We start from the raw sequence: 20999 nt of genomic DNA on the forward strand, positions 1-20999 counted from the left end.
AGTGTACTGCTTTTGCACCTTTTCCCTTCTCAGTCTCCTGATAAATACAGTAACTTCTCGGTACTTTTAAAGACATCTTGCTGGGGTATCTACACAGCAACAGAAATCCTTGTGTGTCCTGTAGAGCTTTTGATTGCAGCATGTTCTGGAATGGGATAATGTTTCAGTATTTCTGTATTCTGTGACAGTGTATCATGATGTGACCGATCACGCTGTATAATAAAAGGCTATTAAAAGCCTACCGATAATAAGGTTGTATCAAGTGTCTATATATTATTAGCGAAGATGAAGGATTACAGAAGAGTACGTGTGGATGTTTTTTCTATTTGTAACGATTAAAACTTTTTTTCAACCCCCCCCCCCCCCTTTTTTTTTTTTTTTTTAGTCTTACTGCTCTGACCCAAATCTGGTATTAGACTTGAAGAACCTCATAGTTCTGTTTGCAGATACACTCCAGGTATGTGACTGTCAGATGCTGATGTACATCTTGTTAAACATCTGTAGTGCTCGTGAAAGGTGTCAGCCATTTAAACCGGCTGATGGGCACCGCTTCACCATGTCATCTCTGTTTCTTTATTTTGTGGTGTGTGAATTCAGGGGCCAGACTGATAGCCCAGGAGGCTGACACATTGTTTGCACAGGGCAGTTAATCTGTGGGCAGTGGCCCGTGCTGCCTTACCCACGTGATTGGTCCATCTGGACCCAAAGAGACCACCTCTAGGGTTCAGAGTAGGCCCTTGGCCTTTCTGCTGAGACTGCCTACAAGGGTGTTGAATGTGACAGGGCTTTTTGTGATGTCCACTCCTGTCCCTTAGGAGCCAGGCCTGTGAAAAAGCCAATAACATTCAACCATTAGTGATCTAGTCTGGATTTGAACTGGCTGCCTAGAGTTTAGTACACAGGTACTGAATCCCTGAGCCATGCAGTCCTCGCATCAGATTAAATTTGATGATTGTCATGGAAGCGTAGAATTGACTCCTTCCTTTTTTTTTTTTTTTTTTTTTTTTGGTAAATCCCAGTGTTAGCATTTCTTATTGAATGAAGGTGCTTGCGTTTCTCAATGCAGGGGTATGGCTTCCCTGTAAACCAGCTGTTTGACATGCTACTGGAAATCAGAGACCAATATAGTGACACTCTGCTAAAGAAATGGTCAGGAGTTTTCAGGTAAGAAGCTTTTTATACACGGTGGCAAGACTTTACTTGCAGAGATTTTATGTACAGGCTAAAATGTTTTTTTATTTTTATTTAAAGGGACACTAACAGCATGCTTATGTCTAAAATTCCGCCTATGTTAAACTTGCTATAACTTGGTGCAGCCTATCCACCTTGGGAGAGGGAGAGGAAATACCAACATAGCTGCAAACAAAGCTGGGTAACCAACCTTGGCTAGAGGAGGGTTTGGAGCAGGACACAGGCTGAGACCGGGGCTGGGGCATGGAACAGGCTGGAGCAGGAGCAGTCTGTCAGAACTACCAACTAGCAGGGAGCGTTCCCAACAAGGTAGTGAGGAAACTGGAGTGGCTGCTTTCATTTGGAGCCTATATACCTGCCTTGGGGTTACCTGGTCAGACTTTTGCTTGTGGATTGACTGGGCCCTTAGGCCTTGCAGGTAATCGTCTCAAGTGACTCATCAGGCTCAAAACACTCAGGCTCAGGGATGACTCATCAAGCTCAGAAGGTTCATCACAGTACCTTCCTCCCTCCCTCCCTGTCAACCCCTAAAAAAGATGCCTACCAGGCATCCTCAGACCTGGTTTATTGGCGTGTGACAGGGACTTCTCGAAGTAGGGCAGATGCATGTATGTTGTTGGCCAGCTCCCAGGAGCAATCAGCTGGACCATAATCCTCCCAATCAACAAAGTAAGTGAGATTCCCTCGGTGAACTTTGGAGTCCAAGATCTTCACCAGTTACTCCTCATGTCCCTGGACCATATTGGATGGAGAGGCAGTTGAACTCGTCCAGGAAAGGTTTTGTCAATATGCTTTTTCAGCCAGGAGATGTAGAATACCGGGTGTATTTTCATATTTTTGGGCAATTGGAGTTCAAAGACTACAGGTTTGATCTGCTGGATGACCCACAGTGGGCCACGGTATCAGTAATCCACTTTTCGTGAAGGTTGACTATAACCAAAGTATTGTGTGGAGAGTCATACTTCATCCCCAACCGTGATTGAGGGGTTGCGTGCCTACAGAGGTCAGTGTAATGTTTGTAATCCTTTTTGGCTGATTCTAGGTGGGCTTTCAACTCCTCCTGGATGCAGTGCAAGTGTTCAACTAGGTTGGAGACTGCGTGACTTGTGGCATGGATGGATAAAATGGTTGGTGGAAACCATAGTTGGTGTAAAAATGACTCTGGTGGGTTGATCTCTGGTCAGAGTTGTTGTAAGCGAATTCAGCAAAAGGAAGAAGCAAAACCCAGTCATCCTGGTGGTAACTGATAAAGCAATGGTGGTATTGTTCAAGTATTTGGTTCACTCATTCCATCCGTCCATTGGTCTGGGAGTGATAAGCCAAGGAGACATGCTGATCCACGTCCAGGAGATCAAACAACTCTCACCAGAAATGTGAAATGAACTGCAGTCTTTGGGCTGGTCTACACTAGGGGGGGATCGATCTAAGATACGCAACTTCAGCTACGCGAATAGTGTAGCTGAAGTCGAAGTATCTTAGATCGAATTACCTGGGGTCCACACAGCGCGGGATCGACGGCCGTGGCTCCCCCGTCAACTGCGCTACCGCCGCTCGCTCTGGTGGAGTTCCGGAGTCGACGGTGAGCGCGTTCGGGGATCGATATATCGCGTCTTAACGAGACGCGATATATCGATCCCGGATAAATCGATTGCTACCCGCCGATACGGCGGGTAGTGAAGACGTACTCCAAGATCAGATGTAAAGTTACATGGTAGACCATGTAGGGATGCGGTGAGAAAGGCCAAAAGCCGTGTAGAGTTGGACCTCGCGAGGGGAATTAAATCCAATAGTAAGAGGTTTTATAGCCATATAAATAGGAAGAAAACAAAGAAAGAGGAAGTGGGGCCACTGAAGCTTGCAGATGGAGTGGAGATTAAGGACAATCTAAGCATGGCACAATATCTAAATGAATATTTTGCATCGGTGTTTAACAAGGCTAATGAAGGGCTTAGGAATAGAGGGAGCGGGACAGAGGGGAATAAAGGAGGGGCAATTGACATTAAAGTATCAGAGGTGGAAGCCAAACTTGACCAGCTAAATGGGACTAAATCGGGTGGACCGGATGATCTTCATCCTAGAATATTGAAGGAGCTGGCGCGAGAAATTGCAAGCCCCTTGGCGATAATTTTTAATAAATCTGTAAACTCGGGGGAGGTACCGATGGACTGGAAAATAGCTAATGTGGTTCCTATTTTCAAGAAGGGGATAAAAAGTGACCCGGGTAACTACAGGCCTGTTAGTTTAACTTCTGTAGTATGCAAGGTCTTGGAAAAAATCTTGAAGGAAAAAGTAGTTAAGGACCTTGAGGTGAATGGCAATTGGGACAAATTACAACATGGGTTTACGAAAGGAAGATCGTGCCAAACCAACTTGATCTCCTTTTTTGAGAAAGTAACAGACCTTCTAGATAAAGGAAATGCGGTGGATCTAATTTACCTAGATTTTAGTAAAGCGTTTGATACTGTGCCGCACGAGGAATTACTGGTTAAATTAGAAAAGATGGGGATCGATATGAAAATCCAGAGGTGGATAAAGAACTGGTTAAAGGGAAGACTGCAGCGGGTAGTACTGAAAGGGGAACTGTCGGGTTGGAGGGAGGTCACCAGTGGGGTTCCTCAAGGTTCGGTTTTGGGTCCGATTTTATTTAATCTATTCGTTACTGACCTCGGAACCGAATGTAGGAGTGGGCTGATAAAGTTTGCGGATGACACAAAGTTGGGAGGTATTGCCAATTCGGAGAAGGATCGGGATATTTTGCAGGGAGACTTGGATGACCTTGTAAATTGGAGTAACAATAATAGGATGAGATTCAATAGTGGGAAGTGTAAGGTGATGCATTTAGGGATGACTAACAAGAATTTTAGTTATAAGTTAGGGACGCATAGGTTGGAAGTGACGGAGGAGGAGAAGGACCTCGGAGTCCTGGTTGATCGCAAGATGACTATGAGTCGGCAATGTGACGTGGCTGTGAAAAAAGCTAATGCGATCTTGGGATGCGTTAGGCGAGGTATTTCTAGTAGGGACAGGGAGGTGCTGCTTCCGTTATACAAGGCGCTGGTGAGACCTCATTTGGAGTACTGTGTGCAGTTCTGGTCTCCTATGTTTAAAAAGGATGAACTCAAACTGGAACGGGTACAGAGAAGGGCCACTAGGATGATCCGAGGAATGGAAAACCTTTCCTATGAAAGGAGACTCGAGGAGCTCGGTTTGTTTAGCCTAACCAAAAGAAGGCTGAGGGGGGATATGATTGCTCTCTTTAAATATATCAAAGGGATTAATACCAAGGAGGGAGAGGAATTATTTCAGCTTAGTAGTAATGTGGATACGAGAACGAATGGATATAAACTGGCCGTGGGGAAGTTTAGGCTTGAAATTAGACGAAGGTTTCTGACCGTCAGAGGGGTAAAATTTTGGAACAGCCTTCCGAGGGAAACGGTGGGGGCAAAGGACCTCTCTGGCTTCAAGATTAGGCTTGATAAGTTTATGGAGGGAATGGTTTGATGGGATAATGTGATTTTAGTCAAATAGGCATTAACGGGCCATCGCGGGTAAAATGAGAGTCCGGCTGTAGAATCTTGCCTGTATGCTCGGGGTTCTGCTGATCGCCATATTTGGGGTCGGGAAGGAATTTTCCTCCAGGGTAGATTGGCAGAGGCCCTGGAGGTTTTTCGCCTTCCTCCGCAGCATAGGGCAGGGGTCGCAGGCTGGAAGATTCTGTTGTGGGTGAGTCAGCTTTTGTGGCCTGCATCATGCGGGAGGTCAGACTAGATGACCATATTGGTCCCTTCTGACCTTAAAGTCTATGAGTCTATGAGTCTATGAGTTTCAAGATATGGTTGTAAAACAGTTGGGGTGTTACCTCTGCAGTGAGAATTTGAAGGTATGGCACAAAATGTGACTTTTTATAAGCAGGTTGACCATGACCAACACAGCGGCTGCCAAGATATGTGATGGCAGAAGAGAGGGCTTGTGTGGAGAACTCGATTCCATGGTCATGTGCAGCTGTGACCCCTCTAATGGGGCTGGATTTGGTCATTTCCTAGATTTGTCAAGGGCCTGGATTTATGGGGGGGGGGGAGGGGACTCAGTGGCAAAGGAGCTTTGTCCACCACAGTATAGGCAAAGGCTGTTTCACCCATGAAGTGCCTTCATGTTGCATGGGTCTGCATAGGCTCTAGCTTTGGAGCAGTCCATGCGGATGGCCACAATGGAGCAGGGCTTGGCTGAGGTTACAGGCATGTCTTTTTTTTTCTTGGAGTCACTCATATGACTCTTGATCCAATGCAACATTCAATATGAGTTCAGAATAGTGGGGGCTTGACCTAGCCAGTTCATCTTTTACATCATCGTTCAGACCCTGGCAAAATTGGTAGACCTGGCCAGCCTCGTTCCTTGATGTATCGGGAACCAGACACTGAAAGTAGGTGGCATATGGCAGGACAGGCCAAAGGCCTTGTTTGGGAAACTGCAGGGCAGCTTCAGCAACACGAGTGCTATTCGGATCATCAAATGGGACCGAAAGGGTATGAGATTAATTCATTGAAATTAGTAAGGACCGGGCTTGCCTGTTCCAGAAGTGGCGAGACCCATTCTAGGGCTTCACTGATCAATAAACTGAGAAGGCCCATCTTGGTCTGGTCATCAGGATACATTGCGGGATGCATCCAGAACAAAAAGCAGCATTTAATAAAACCACAGAACTTCTGGCAGCTGCCATCAAATCTTTCTGGCAGTGGAACCTTTGGGCCATGTTCCAGAGGGACTGTTGCCGGCAGTACTGGATCTGCTGGGATTTGGGAGCAGAGGGAATTGTTCTCCTGTTGCAACTGGGCAAGCTGACCCTGAAGGTTGTGGACCAACTGCCAGGGGGATTTCCATTTCGGTCACCAGAGGTGAGCATGTCGGGGAGCAGTCTGCTCAAATGGTCCGCACAGCTGGGTGACCTGCCATGGCTTGAGCAGGAATAGATGAAGGCTGGAGCAGGAGCGGAGATGGGTACAGGTTGAAGCAGGGGCAGGAACAGGCTGGCATAGGAGCAGTCTGTCAGAACTACCAACAAAGTAGAGACGTGGAGCAGACTGGAGTGACTGCTTTCATTAGGAGCCTATATACCTGCCTGATGGTCACTTGGTTAGACCCTTGCTTGTGGTTTGGTTGGGCCTTGCAAGTAATTATCTCAAATGACTCGTCAGCCTCAGAGCGCTCATCACAAGTGATATCCATGTGATACATTCACTTGTGCTACTTCTTTGACCACCTAAAATACAAGGTATGTCTTCATTGCAGAGTTAACTTGGGGGATTGGCACTCAGGCCTGAGCACTGGGATAGTCTAACCTGGGTGTGAACCAGCCACACTTCAAAGCCAGACCCGAGCTGCTGTGTCTTCACTAGTGCTGCACTCACCTCTGTGATGTCAGGGCTTCTGGAGGCACATCGCCCGGTTCTTTGTGCTGCAGTGAGCTGAGCTGCACTGTGGCTTTTTTGTCAGGGAATGCTGGGAAAAGGTATCTGTCCTTCCGGGCTCGTAGGGGGAATTGTGGGAAGGCGTTGGAGGATCATCAGCGCTCGAGTGATTTAGCCTGCGTCCTCACTGTAAAGTGGGAAGGTTACTCACCCAAGTGAAAACCCCAGATGATCCAGACTGAAAGCACTACTAATTCGGATCAGAGGGAAAGGATTGGGGTTAGAGGCAACACCTGGGTAAGAGCAGCACGCCTAGCCATTTTAGGTTAAAGAGCCACATGTCCCCTATTTCTCACCTTGAAATGCTCTGCACTGCTATAACTCACTATGGTAGGCCTTTGTGAATGCCAGTAACCTTTGATATTGGCTGTTCTGCTAGGTTTCTGGACAGATGAGCTCCTGGTGGTAACACTATTTCTCTGCACAAGAAGGGTTACTGTAACACTTCTCTTATATTTTACAGAAATATACTTGATTCAGATAATTACAGTCCTATACCCGTAGCTAATGAAGAACTTTATAAGAAGATAATAGGACAGTTCCCGTTCCAGGATCCAGAGCTGGAAAAGGTAAGGAAGCCTCTAAAAGGGGACCCTGTTGGGATACCATTAAGAAACTGGTTCCTAACAACACCAAAGATTATTAAAATGGAAATAATGTAAAAAAAATCACATGTACTTTTCATGGTTTACATTTTCTAGGCTTAGAGGAAGAGACAGACTTGTCAGTATCGAGTCAATTTCACTTTTGGATCATTGCGCTCGCACAGTTCTGCAATGCTTGCAATACATGGGAATGTTTGTTTTTTAAAAGTCTGTTTCCATTGGAACTTCATTTTGATTTTATGGAAGTGTTTCTATTGACTTGGTTTATTTTAATTTCTGCAGAATTTTAAAATATAACGATGCCTTCGGTTTTGTAAAAGCTTGGGCTTCACAAAACTCTAAAAGTAGGGCCAAATTTGACCTGAACAGTGTCACAGTGTCCCTTTAAACCATGCTTGGCTTGCGCTCAGCCTCTGGCAAATGTATGCTCCTGGCCTGGTGAGTGTAATTACAAACTGGCTTGCGGGGGGAAGGAGTTCAATCCAAGTTAGGTGTTTGGGCATTATTTACCCCCCTTTCCATTCCCCATCTGTTGGGCATCCAGTTTCTTCACCATTGTGCTCTGGACCCTTGGGCCCTGTCTAGGCTGTGGTTGAAGCCAAACTAGTAAGAGGCTGATTTGAAGGACATGACCTCTGCTTCCTCCCTGCTATTGGTGTTGTAAGCCAGTGCCTGCCTTAGGCAGAAACAGTAAGAGGTGACAGAGAACAAAATGTCTTGTGCCGTGCGCGGTGGTAAATCAACATTGAGGAGTCTTCCAATATTTTCCTTTTATGAATAAGGGAGCTGGTAATGGGTATGGGTGAGGTGTTCCTCTGACTGTTCCCTTCTAGCTGCAGATTTCTCTCCAGGCCCAGTACAGTGTCATTTGTGAGTGATTATCTGGTCCTTCACTTGGCTGAAACGGTTGTATAACATACAATAAATGCTGGCTTGTTGTTTCATTGCATAACCTGGCTGAATATTAGAATTAATTTGAAAGCATGGAGCTGGAAAGCAGCTACCACACTCTAGGTTTTGCTGGGAGTGGTGCTTTTCCCTGTTAAATTTCTGCTGTTGTCCTTATTTTAATTCTTTCCTGCATTTTACAGCAACCGTTTCCAAAGAAGTTCCCCTTTTCTGAGTTTGTGCCTAAAGTTTACAATCAGATTAAAGAATTCATCTATGCCTGTCTAAAGTTCTCAGAAGATCTTCACCTGAGGTACAGTATGAGATACTGATGATTGTTCATGTAAATATGATAACTTTGCAATTTATATAGCTCCTTTCACTGCAGGATGTCAAAACACTTTATAAATATTCATTTTCTCCTTAATCCTCCATGCCAGTACTAATATTTGGGGGTAGTTCCTTCTTGCCAGAGGACAGAGATGGTACACTCCTTCTTAGTGGTGTGATATCCCATGCATAGAAGGGGCTTGCCAGCTCTTGAAGAACAGCTGTGGCTGTTTCCAGTTGGTGGCACGCACAGTATCTTGCCAGCTGCATAAAAAGTCAGAGGACTAGGGTCTGTTCCATCTGTGATTCCTCTGAAGAGTTCGTACAGCACAGCTGAGCCCAGCCATCCCTGACAATGGTAGTGATGGTCTTTAGCCCACCAGACCAATGGCTGGTGGGACTTCATAGTGTGGGCATAGCATGGCAATCTCACATAGGGCTCCCTGGAACGCCTCCAGAGAAGGTTCTGGAACAGCTGTTGTCAAGTGCTAACTGTTAAAGGGATCCTCCTTCCAAGATTACTACAGTGGTAGGAAGTGTAGGCAGTATGTGGCCTCCAACAGGTCTCTTCCCCTACTCCAGGAACTAAAGGATAAGCTAGGCACCACCCCTCTGGGTCCACCCTGTGTTCTTGGGCCCAAGGTCATGTCACAACACAAGGGCCTACGTCCTGAAAACTCTGCCTTCCCAAGGCTCTCGCTTACCCTCCTCGAGGGGACACCCTCCCATACCTACGGAGTTGACCAACTAGCTTCCTCCTCCAACGACTCATTTCCCTTCTTTTTGTTTCCACCACTCACCCTCCATGCTCTCCAAAGAAGCTTATGACGACAAGCTCTGTGCTATCAAAACCAGAAGTGTGTGTCACCATCTTGGTCCAGCAGCACAGGTGCACAATGAGAGAATAGCAGCAAGTCCTCCACCCCCTTTCCCGCCCATCAGCGTCACCGAGGGCAGTAATGCCCTCCCCTTAATACCAGTATATGTCCGTGCTCACCCGTTCCTCTTCCCTTAATTAAGTTGTACATCCAGAAGCCTCTCCTCCCCTCCGCTTTCCAGTTTGGAAAAGGTACCTGCCAATAGATCCACTCGGCAAAGAGAGTCTGCTCTAAAGCGTGCCTCGGAAACATCAGGTATCACTCTCCAGGCACCTAGCTACTCAACCTGCTCAAGTAGGGCAGTGCTTCTATAGACAGCCATCATGGAGACTGAGTCCAGGACTCCAAAGCTAAAAGCTTGGGTCTCTAGCACGTGAGCTAACGGAGAAACTTCTCTAGCTGGTAACTGGAGTAAACTCGTAGGAATTACACGAAGCCCTCTTAGAGAAGAACTTTCAGAGTTTCGCCTGGCTTTGGTGAGCCAACAAGCACCTTATACATAGGGTCTGACGTCACCAAAAAGATTAAAAATTCTCCACCTTCTGGAGGGAGGAGCTATACCCGAGAGTCTAGATTTGCAGAAAGTTCTCAGTGAATGAAAAAAAGATCAAATAGGAGAAGTTTCCCATTCAAGCCTCCCAGCACCCCAGTGAGGAAGGTAAGTAGTATTTATGCCAATTCTAAACTAAGCCCAGAGTGATCAAGAAACTTGCCCAGGGTCACACAATGTTGCAGTTCCAGAGCCAGGAATAAAACTCAGGAATTCCACCCCATAGTTCTCTGACCTAACTACTGGATCACACGCACGCTAAGCTGAATACTCAGATGCTGTCAGAACATGTTTTCCGTGAGCTCTGTGGTTTTGGAAGATTTGCCTTCTCCCAAACAAGTTGTGTCTCAGTTTTTTTCCATGGGATTTTATAAATAAACAAATGAAATTTGAATCTATTTTTTAAATATCCTACAAAATTTCTTTGTTTACTATCCTTCCTCCCTGCCCAGGTGCCTTGATGCTATTTACACAAGTGTTTTTGTGTCTCTGGAAGCCTGGAGAACAATTATACAACCTAGTAATTATAAGTTGGGCCATGCTTACGCACAGTAATATATTTAACTTGCAGAAGGTGCATAAATAAATGGTGAATTCTCACTGGGAGGGCAAGAAAGGGTTCCTTCTTCCCTAATGCCCGTGCACAGTACACAGGTAGCTAGGTGTTGTGCAGTATGTGGCTGTTCCCGATCCTTTGCAGCTTCAAGTACTGGGCACTGCTGGAGGCTGGATATCACACCAATGGCCTGATCTTTTACAACAGTGCTATTGGGGATGCCTGCAGGCTAAGCTTTTCCAGAGTCTGTAGAAGGCTCTGTAGGGATGGAATAGCTGTCGTTTTTGGTCTGGGCTTCAGTTCCTGGAGAAATCCCCATTCTCTCTGTGTCCTGCTATGGAAGCTGAGATCCAGTGGCTGCCTTCTCACTGTCAGTCCCAGAGTTTAATCATCTCATGGCAGAATGCTCTTATTGGTGGGCCTCACAGGTGTTCACCTGTGGGTTGCCATTAAATATTTAGGCTTCTGAAGCTAGCTTGCCCTCTGCTCTTTTTGCAAAATGGCCCCGTTTCACCATGGCCATCTCCAGGCACCAGCCGACCAAGCACGTGCTTGGGGCCGCACCTTGGGGCGGGGCGGCGCTCCGTTTTTTATTTAATTTTTTTGTGGTTCGGCGGCGCGGCGCTCGGGGGGGCGGGGCTTCGGGCAGGGCGGCGCTCGGAGGGGGGGCGGGGGCTTCGGGCAGCGCGGCGCTGGGGGGGGGGCGGAGATTTCGGCAGGGCGGCGCTCTTCTTTTTTGCCTGGGGAGGCAAAAAAGTTAGAGCCGGCCCTACGTTTCACAGAGCTATCGGATTCATTTAACTCCTCCCGTGGTGCTTGCCTTGGAGGAGTGCAGCTAAGCGCTTTGTGCTCTTAACCATTACCGAGATGATTAGGTTTGTCAGAGAATGGAAGAAAAGTGTTCTCCTGGGTACCACCTCAGGGGCTCCCCATGGAGAAGTTATTAAAATTCCTTTCAACATAGGAGTTTTCATCCTTTTTTTTTTTTTGAGGGGTGCGTTTGGGCATGGGGAAAGGAGTGGAGCTGTTGTGTTTTTCCATCCAAACATACTGAATATTTCTCTGAAAACCCCAGTTGACACTTTCTTCATTTCACTCTGACAGTTTGAATGAGTTTTTATTAGGAAGTTTGGCTGCAAAGCCAGCAGCAAGTTTTCTTTCTTTCTCTTTCTTTTTCTTCCTCGGTTGTCACTTACCTTGCACCCTGGAGTGATTGGGGTCAGGCTGTCAATCACAGCAGGCATGAAGGTCATGGCTACTGTTATGGGATATGGGACATCAGCTATCATTAACATAGACAGTTCTCTAAAGTACTCTACAGTCTTTTCCTGAAGAATAAACCCTGCGGCAGAAAACATGAGTCATATATTTTTAATTATTATTCTAAACCAGCTCCTTGTATTTGTTGGACAGAAATATTCTCCTTTATAATGAGGTGATTATGAAAGATGTTTAAAATATTTAAAGACCCTGTCTTATTTTCAACAGCTTTCGTGGGTGTGCACACTTTTTGTTTTGCTTTATTATTTCAATTTAAAACTTTGTTTTAAAATATTTCTTCATTGGGATGAGTCTGAGGCATATTTTAGAGATTCTTCTCCAGTAAGTTGTCTTAAAAATTTCCACTGGTTTAAAAGATGTCACCAATTCTATTGGAATTTCCCATTTTAAAGATATTCCTTATCTTTGGAAGTAATAGAATTTTTCAGACAGGTGGAAACCTTTAAATGTGTCAACCTGTTATCTAACAGGACTTTGATTGTACAAACATAGGGCCCAATCTCTGCAGACATGTAGGGAGCAATTTTTAAAGTACTCAAGTGATTTAGGAGCACAAATCACATTGATGTCACGGGGCTTGAGCTTCTAAATCACGTAGGGCTTGTCTCCTCATCTCAAAAAAGATATACTGGCACTAGAAAAGGTTCAGAAAAGGGCAACTAAAATGATTAGGGGTTTGGAATGGGTCCCATATGAGGAGAGATTAAAGAGGCTAGGACTCTTCAGCTTGGAAAAGAGGAGACTAAGGGGGGATATGATAGAGGTATATAAAATCATGAGTGATGTGGAGAAAGTGGATAAGGAAAATTTATTTATTTATTCCCACAATACACGAACTAGGGGTCACCAAATGAAATTAATAGGCAGCAGGTTTAAAACAAATAAAAGGAAGTTCTTCTTCACACAGTGCACAGTCAACTTGTGGAACTCCTTGCCTGAGGAGGTTGTGAAGGTTAGGACTATAACAGTGTTTAAAAGAGAACTGGATAAATTCATGGTGGTGAAGTCCATTAATGGCTATTAGCCAGGATGGGTAAGGAATGGTGTCCCTAGCCTCTGTTTGTCAGAGGGTGGAGATGGATGGCAGGAGAGAGATCACATGATCATTGCCTGTTAGGTTCACTCCCTCTGGGGCACCTGGCATTGGCCACTGTCGGTAGACAGGATACTGGGCTAGATGGACCTTTGGTCTGACCCGGTACAGCCGTTATTATGTTCTTATGTACACTACCACCTAAGTCAATGTAAGTTATGTCACTCAGGGGTGTGAAAAAACCATCTCTCTGAGCAACGTAACTTACATCGACTTAAATCAGTGTCTACACTGTGCTATGTCGGCAGGAGGCGCTCTCCCATTGACATAGCTTCCGCCTCTCATTGAGGTGGAATAATTACGTCAACAGGAGACCACTCTCCCATCGATTGAATGCGTCTTCACCAGACGTGCTAAATCAGCACTGCTGCAACAGCGGTACCAATTTAGCACAGTAGTGACAACAAGCCCCTAGTCTCTTTTGAAAATTCCGTTCTTAAGCAGCGGTGTAACTTTACTCACGTGTGTAACCCCACTGAAATCAATGTTACTCATGTGCTTAAGTGCTTGTAGGATCTGACCTATATGGAGAACAATACAAGAAATAATCCATTTTATACCATTGCATCTAGCCGAGGAGTTCATCATATTATTTCGGTCTATAAGTCTGTTTCCAAGTACATTTTTAATACGTGAACATATCGCACTGTAGGAAAAGGGAGAAAAAGAGCACAGATACTACCACGTTGGGCACTAATATAAAAGCCTAAGATGTTCTGTAGCTGGAACTCAACTGAGACCAAACTTAAAAAAACAAACAAAAAAACCTGAAACACAAATATGTAAATATTACAAATACAGAGACCTTGCCCTGAGGAGTTTAGATATAAAGAAAAAGAGGGCAAATTTTCCATTCCAGGTGATTCGAACAATTGTCTCATTCCTAGATAAGTAGGGCTGGGCATTGCTGGTCAGCAGGGAATCCTGTTGGTGGGGCAGTATGGAAAATCCTGTACTGCCGCCTTTCTGCTTACTGTCTGTGCCTGGATTTACTTGCTCTGGGGAGAAACAGAGGCCTCCAGGGTTATCAGCACAGCAGCTTTCACCAACACTGCAATTGCTCGGAACTAAAAGGAAAATATGCTGAATGTCACTATTAGCCAGGGTCACTTAGCACTTACCCACCCTAAAAATGAATGGGGTGGGTGAGTGTGTATATAGGCATAAAGTCCTTCATTGTGATGCCTCCTGATGCCATTCTGCAACTGAGCCACTCTGAGATACCACTGTGGTAGGTGCAGTGTAAAGCCTGAATAGAATAGAAACCCTGCTTGAATTTGGAGTTTACCCGCAAGGGAGTCATGTAAATGGATCTTGTATAGCATGTGGAATATTTGAGTAGTGTTATTACTAATAATCGACTCTTATTTCTGTGGGGCTCAAAACCCAAAGGTCTTCCAGCAGCCTTATCCAAAATGCAACGAAAACTGAAGTATTCGAACAGGCAGTGTTGCCAGCTATCTAAATGACCATTAAAGAGAGTTTGGAAATTGTACCATATTCCATACTAACAACCCATCACTTACCTTATTTGTGTCACAAATTGATGTATTCATGCATCAAAGGAGGAACTGGAGCCAGACAGTATAATATTAGGGGACTGAAAAAGAAAGAGCGGCTAGTTTTGAAATGCTTTGAAGATGTAAAGCAGCGTGTAAGTGCTAAGCATTGGTATTAAGAATTAGTTGTTTATGTACTAAAGGCTTTTGTTGAAATGTCATTGCTGGCTTTAAGGGTGAAGTTAGTGATGATATTAAACCATCGATTTTCAAAGCAGTTTGTCCTATTCCAGCTAGCTTGAGGAAAGTGGTGCAACAACCCTCTTGCAGAAAGTATCATCCGTGCCAAAGCGTTGTGAATGTGCTGCCAGGATCATAGATTCAAAGATCCCAAGGCCAGAAGGGACCATTGTGATCGTCTAGTCTGACCTCCTGCATAACAGGCCAGAGAACTTCTCCAAAATATTTTTTGAACAGAGCATATCTTTATAAAAAACATCCAGTCTTGATTTGAAGAATGCACCAGAACCCTTGGTAAATTGTTCCATTGATTAATTACCTTCACTGTTAAAAAATTGTGCCTTATTTCCAGTCTCCATTTGTCTAGCTTCAACTTCCAGCCACTGGATCTTGTTAAACTTTTGTTAGATTGAAAAGGCCATTATCAAATATTAGTTCCCCATGTAAGTACTTACAGACAATGATCAAGTCGTCCCTTAACCTTCTCTTTGTTATACTCAAGGATCTCAATCTGTTTAGCTTATCACTATAAAGTGTGTTATCTAATCCTTTAATCATTCTCATTCCTCTTCTCTGAATCTTCTCCAATTTATCAAAATCCTTTTGGGACATATACGCGTAAAGGCGATGATCAAATTGCTGGATGCCTAAACCCTGATGGCAGGGCCATGTTTTAACTAAATAATGAACTTTCGTATAGTGCACAGCTTACATGTTGGCTAAGTTGTTTAAATAATAAAAGTGGGTATAATTAATTTCAAAAAGGGCTTTTTCCCAACCTCCCTTTCTCTAGCTATAACTCCTAAAACAGCAAAACGGGCAGTGTTCAAAGTAAACAGAAAACCCACTCTGTCATCCAAATTCGTTACAGTATTTACTCTGGCAAAATAGTCTCATATCAATACAGTCTCCACTGATCACAAGCCTACAGAATGGCCTCCATGCAGGTTTCCAGAAGACATCTGCTGTGCAATGCAACGAGAACAGAGGTGTGGGAAGTTCGCTCTCCTGCTTGCATGCAAGTTGAGCAGCTCATGTCGAGTCATAACATGGCCCCTTCTTTGCAGGGATTCAACCATGTGACTCTAATGGGAGCTCACGGACAAGAAGCCCTCTCTAAAATTTCATTTCTACCAGCTTGCCACCCACCACTACCCTCAACTTCCATTCAGTGGTTAAAAAATAGGAGAAATGAACGCTGGAACCAACAAGAAGCTGCCTAACTTCAGCAATCCAAATGAGATGGTTTTTGTGTCTCTCTCAGCCCTTCAGGCTGTACGCGCTACTCTCTGATCAGTGTGGCTTTTCACCTCTCTCCCCCCAATCTCTGCAAGCCCTTCTCCACGCATAGGGGTCCCTCCCGGTCTGCTCTGACACTGATGATCAGCTGTGCTGTGGTGACAGGATGGGCAGGGATGATGTCCCTAGCCTCTGTTTGCCAGAAGCTGGGAATGGGCGACAGGGGATGGATCACTTGATGATTACCTGTTTTGTTCATTCCCCCGGGGCACCTGGCACTGGCCACTGTCAGAAGACAGGATACTGGGCTAGATGGACCTTTGGTCTGACCCAATGTGGCCATTCTTATTAACATGGGACATCATGATAAAGAAAGCTGGTGATCCTCTGTACCAACAGTTAGCTTTATATTGTGAAGTGTAGTGGCTTTATTTAACCCCTTTGCTTTTACCATTTTTCCTGGGGTGGCTCATATTACGATTGCTATATTTAATCTTTATATTGTGTGGTGTACAGAACCACAAGTAGCTTTGGATGGGAGGAGATGGGGAGCACTTTATAAATAAAATGTACGTCCGTGACAGTGGATCCAACCACACTACGAAGAACCAGAGATAGAGCTGGACCTGAAGCAAGAAGTTGGTGTCCGGATCCAAATGTCCTTAGGGTTTTGGTTCTGTCCCGTCTCTACCAAACCCAAAGTACAACATAATAAAAATCAAATCAGGCTAGAAGGAGTTGAGGAATCAGAGGGAGTGCACCAGGCAGGGACACGTGGTGAGGGTTCAGCTAGGAGTGTTTAGTTTAAAATGGAACTGTCATCAAGAGTCAATTCCTGTAAGGTACTGACTGTTCTGTGCTCCCGTAGAAGTCAGTAGCAGATAAAGGTGCTAAGCACCTGGCAGGATCAGTGCCCAAAAGAGCAGATCCTAATCGGCATTAACCAGAAGAGACGCAATGGTTACCGGTGCAGAGGAGATCCACCTGCAATGACAAGGCAGTCTGTTGGTGGGTACAGGTATTGGAGAGTGGCTACTGTGAGCAGAGGTACTTATGCTAGCTTTCTTTCCTCCTTGGGGAAGATCAATAAGAACAGAGTCTCCTTTATCTCACTGAAATAAGAGCAGCTGTGCACAAAAATGACATCACTTGGATTGAGAGTTCTGGGATGGGAAGAGGCCTGCTGGGCCCATTAGCTTCTGCTGCCAGCACAGGCTTCAGTGAGCTGACATGCTGGATAGCAGAGTACAGAGCAAGGCTACCTAGCGTACAAGTGGACGGAGATAACTTGAAGGCTTTCTTTTGTTTACCATGTCATTTTCTGCTTTGTAATCTCTCCATTTGTCAGGTTAAACAGGGTAAGGAGCCAAAGGTCACAGGGTTGGTTTACCAGGAGCCCTAAAGTTATTAATGTTTCTGAACCTTCCAGTTTGAGATTTTCTTCACCAGCAGCTGCCTGTAATCCTTCTCTCGGAGATAAAGGCCATGTTGTTTCAGGCCTAATGTGATGCCGATGATAGATCAAAGGAGCCAACATTTCAGTCACTTTCCAAAACCTACTTCAAAAAGAAAAGATTACACCTAACTGGAGTGTGGGGGGAGGGAGAACAGGACTTCTTGGGGGGGGGCTTCCCAGCAGCAGTTAAAGTGACCTGCAAAGTGGGGATATTCTTTAATAGCCTTCATATCCCTCTAGTATACTGCAAACACCCACTTAAAAATAAAGCCCAAAGCATTCTGACACCATTAAAGTGAATGGGCTTCATCAATGTTATGAGTTATAATGGGGTTGTATTAATTATAAGTGGGTCTGGTTCAGGAAAAATATATGGGCCAGATTTTTCAAGGTAAGCATTGTGTCTGTGTATAATGACCCCTCCAATCCCATCATAGATAATCAGCAAGGTTTGAACAGGGGACCTACAGCACCAAAGATCTCTATCACTTGAACTAAAGGATAGAGAACAGCCAGTTAGCAGTAATAGGCTGTTCTCTTCTAGCAGGCCAGCCACTGCAGGTGGGTGCACCACGCACTTTTCCAGTGTGTTACATATATACCCTGTTATGCTTGCAAATCAGGTCTGTGTGTGTGAAAAGACCTGACTTGCACAAGCATATCAGATATTAGTACAGGTAAGTTTAGGCATACCCAATTCTGTGTATGCGGTTTGTTCATGGCCAGCTTTGAAAATCGGGCCCTATCACTCTGTTTCTTGACCCATACAAAGTCCGTTGTTTTAGAAACAAATGTACTTCTGTCCAGCACAGACCTGGCATCGATCGCTTTGGTGCAAGTTTAGGTAAAATGCGGATATTGGGAATAATGGAGAACTGCATGCACTGCAAATAAAAGAGCAGATATTGAAAGGCTGCTGCAGTGTGGAGGCTGGATATGTCTCTTTAATGAGCGGGTTAAAGAAATGGAAAGATTTCTGCAGCTCTGTTGGAGCAATAGAGGCAGCACATGTTCCCTCATTGCCCCTCTGTCTATGGGACTGACAGGGCTCAAGAAGACAGTGGAGGGTGGGGATTGTTGGGAATCCCAGCAACCAGCTCTGTTGAGGGTGGGTAGCTGGGTGGAGGGACTCTAGCTTCCCCACTCTCCTGGACTCCTCCTTTTCCCATCATGGCCCAATCAGCAGCTGTTCTGTCAATTGCTGTCACCTGCTGTGCTCCCTGGCTCTGCAGAGTACACAAAGGATAGGTAATATTGCCTCCAGCAATGTTAACTCTCCACAGCTTCTCAGATCGCAGTCTTGGGCAGGGGGAAGCATTTCTGCTTAGCCACGGTCTCCCTTTCACCTGCAGCTTTCTCAGGAGGTTTACTCTACCTTGCTTTACTTGGGCGTGGAAAGGAAGCATTGACCCCAACAGGAGGAGAACCAGTTCTAGGGAGATTCTCCTAACCACCTGTGGAAATGCACAGTGCTGGCATGTTGTCACTTGTATGACATGATTGCATGAAAAACAAGGACAGTAGAAAGCATTGGGAAAAAAATCTGTTTTTATTTATATTAATACTTATCCAGATATTAAGAAGCTTCACAAAACATAATACCTATAGTATAAATATATACACACACACACACACGGCACTATTGAAGGGGTGGGCATGGGTTCCAAGGAGTGCTAAATACCCACTGGGGGTAATCAGCACCCTTGCCAATTAGGTGCTGAAGTGCGAGGGTGGTCGGTCCAGGCAAGAGGGTGCTAGCCTGGGATTCAGGAGACTTGAATTAAATTCCCTGCTCTTCCCGATGTGACACTAGACAAGTCTCTTAATCTGTGTCTGCCTCACCTGTACAGTGGTGGTAACAGCACTTCTCTACCTCACAGGGGGTGTTGTGAGGGTAAAGATTGTGAGGTGCTCGGATGCTGTGGCGCTGGGGGCCTTGGATTTCCCCCCTGCTTCAGAGCATTGTGCAAATTAATTTTTGAACTTTGTTTTTCAGCTCCACGGAGGTTGACGACATGATTCGAAAATCAACCAACTTGCTGCTGACTCGAATGCTGAGCAATTGTTTGCAGACTGTTATTAAGAGGAGAAACACAGGGCTGACAGAGGTAAGGAGTTCAGTTCCCCGAGAAAAACCCGTCATGGCAGGAGACTGCGTCCCATCATCTAATGTTTGTGGTTCCATTTCAGCTTTCTAGGACACGTCTTTAAAACACAGCAATGGGACCATTATCATAACGTTAGGTTCTCTAAGAACAATGGGGAGCTGCTTAGCATTGCTGTAATAATTAGTAAGTGCTTTATGGTCAGAGAGGAATTTCTCTGCTGCTTTCTCAGTTGTCATTGTCTATCATTTTATGGCCTGTATTCCTTGAATATTTATAAGTCTAGAACACATTTATATGCTGGCTATTACATTCCTTGTTACGGGAATGAAAAATGTAAATAAGGTAAAACAAATGACTATTATTTGTATTACAGCCACAAGTCAGAACTCCAGTGAGTGAATTGGGCAGCATTGCGCTAAATGCCAGACAAACATGGAGTATAAAAGGCGGTCTCTTTCCCCCTAGAGCGCGTTTCTTTCCAGATATTTAGAAATAACTTCCCAAACTGGAGGAAAGCTGAGGTTTATGGCAGTTACAAAATGTTTGTGAGCCAACGATTTTATGCTCGTGTACACGTGATTAGTGTTTGACTTTTCTATAAATGTGCGTCAACTCCAATATTAAATCAGTTTAATGTGAGTAGATGATAAACTAATTGAGACACATACAAGTCTTTGGACTGTGCCTAGGCTAATGAATCCTAGTGCGGCCTCCGGGTTCTACTATCCAAGGACTATTAAATAAAATAGAGCTGTATTTAATCGATGTAACTGTGTGTGAATTGTGACATGAGACATGACTAACACTCATTTGCTCTAAGAAATCCGTGGCTGACTTTGCTGTGAAAAACTTTCTTGTGTTTTGGGAACAATTATACATCCAAGATGGGGATGCATCTAGGGGAATTTCATCACATCAGAACTGGTTTATCCTTGTATGTGCGCTCAGTTTTACAACTGGGAATCACCCTTGCCTTGCTGCCCTCCAGCACAGGGGAGCGTCTCTGATCTTTGGGGGCATTTTCCTCCTCTCCTACCCCCCAGGGTGTCCTTGGGAATGAGGAATGTAGAGCTATGGCCTACCCTATGCAGCGGAAAAAATCGTCCTCTGTTGCGAGTATATTTTTAAACAATAGCAATTTGATTCATGTGACTTTGTGAACAGCGCTTAATAGCTGACTGGTTAACTTACCACGGGAGTCCCTCCAGGCTGCTTACCCCCTGCTTAGAGACGAGCTTGACATATGGTGTGTGTTCCACTCTGAGGCATAGGAAAGGTGATGCCAGGAGAAGAAAATAATGGGGTTGAGAGAGTGCTGTGGTGGAGGGTTTGTTTAGCTGCCTTGGCACTGCTTCTCTGGAAGCTGAAGTGGGATTCCACAGGAAATGCCTACAGGTCACGACAGTTCAGACTTAATGACTCCAATTTAAAATAAAGGTCTAATTTGGCAGGAGCTGCCTGCCTACGGTGTTTTGCTTTGGCACTTTTTTCATATTAAGGCTGGCGTCACCCTCCTGCTCCATACCACTTATCAACATACAGTTTGGGTAGCAAATTTCCCCTTTTTTCTACTCTGGTCTAAATGGGTAACTCCCCCCGCCCCATTCTAGTCCGGATAAA

The 20999-nt window shown here is 45.0% G+C and overlaps 1 protein-coding gene across 1 annotated transcript in view; it reads left to right on the forward strand.

Annotated features, from left to right (window-relative positions):
* Nucleotides 1-20999, forward strand: part of EXOC6B (exocyst complex component 6B) — a 436833-nt gene that overhangs the window by 249136 nt on the left and 166698 nt on the right. The window contains exons 12-16 of the mRNA XM_065404703.1: nt 386-457; nt 1067-1164; nt 7120-7225; nt 8353-8462; nt 19268-19379. Of these exons, the coding sequence (XP_065260775.1) occupies nt 386-457; nt 1067-1164; nt 7120-7225; nt 8353-8462; nt 19268-19379 (498 nt within the window). The remainder of the gene's footprint in view (nt 1-385; nt 458-1066; nt 1165-7119; nt 7226-8352; nt 8463-19267; nt 19380-20999) is intronic.

Source organism: Emys orbicularis, chromosome 5 (assembly GCF_028017835.1).
Source record: "Emys orbicularis isolate rEmyOrb1 chromosome 5, rEmyOrb1.hap1, whole genome shotgun sequence".
Lineage (NCBI taxonomy): Eukaryota > Metazoa > Chordata > Testudines > Emydidae > Emys > Emys orbicularis.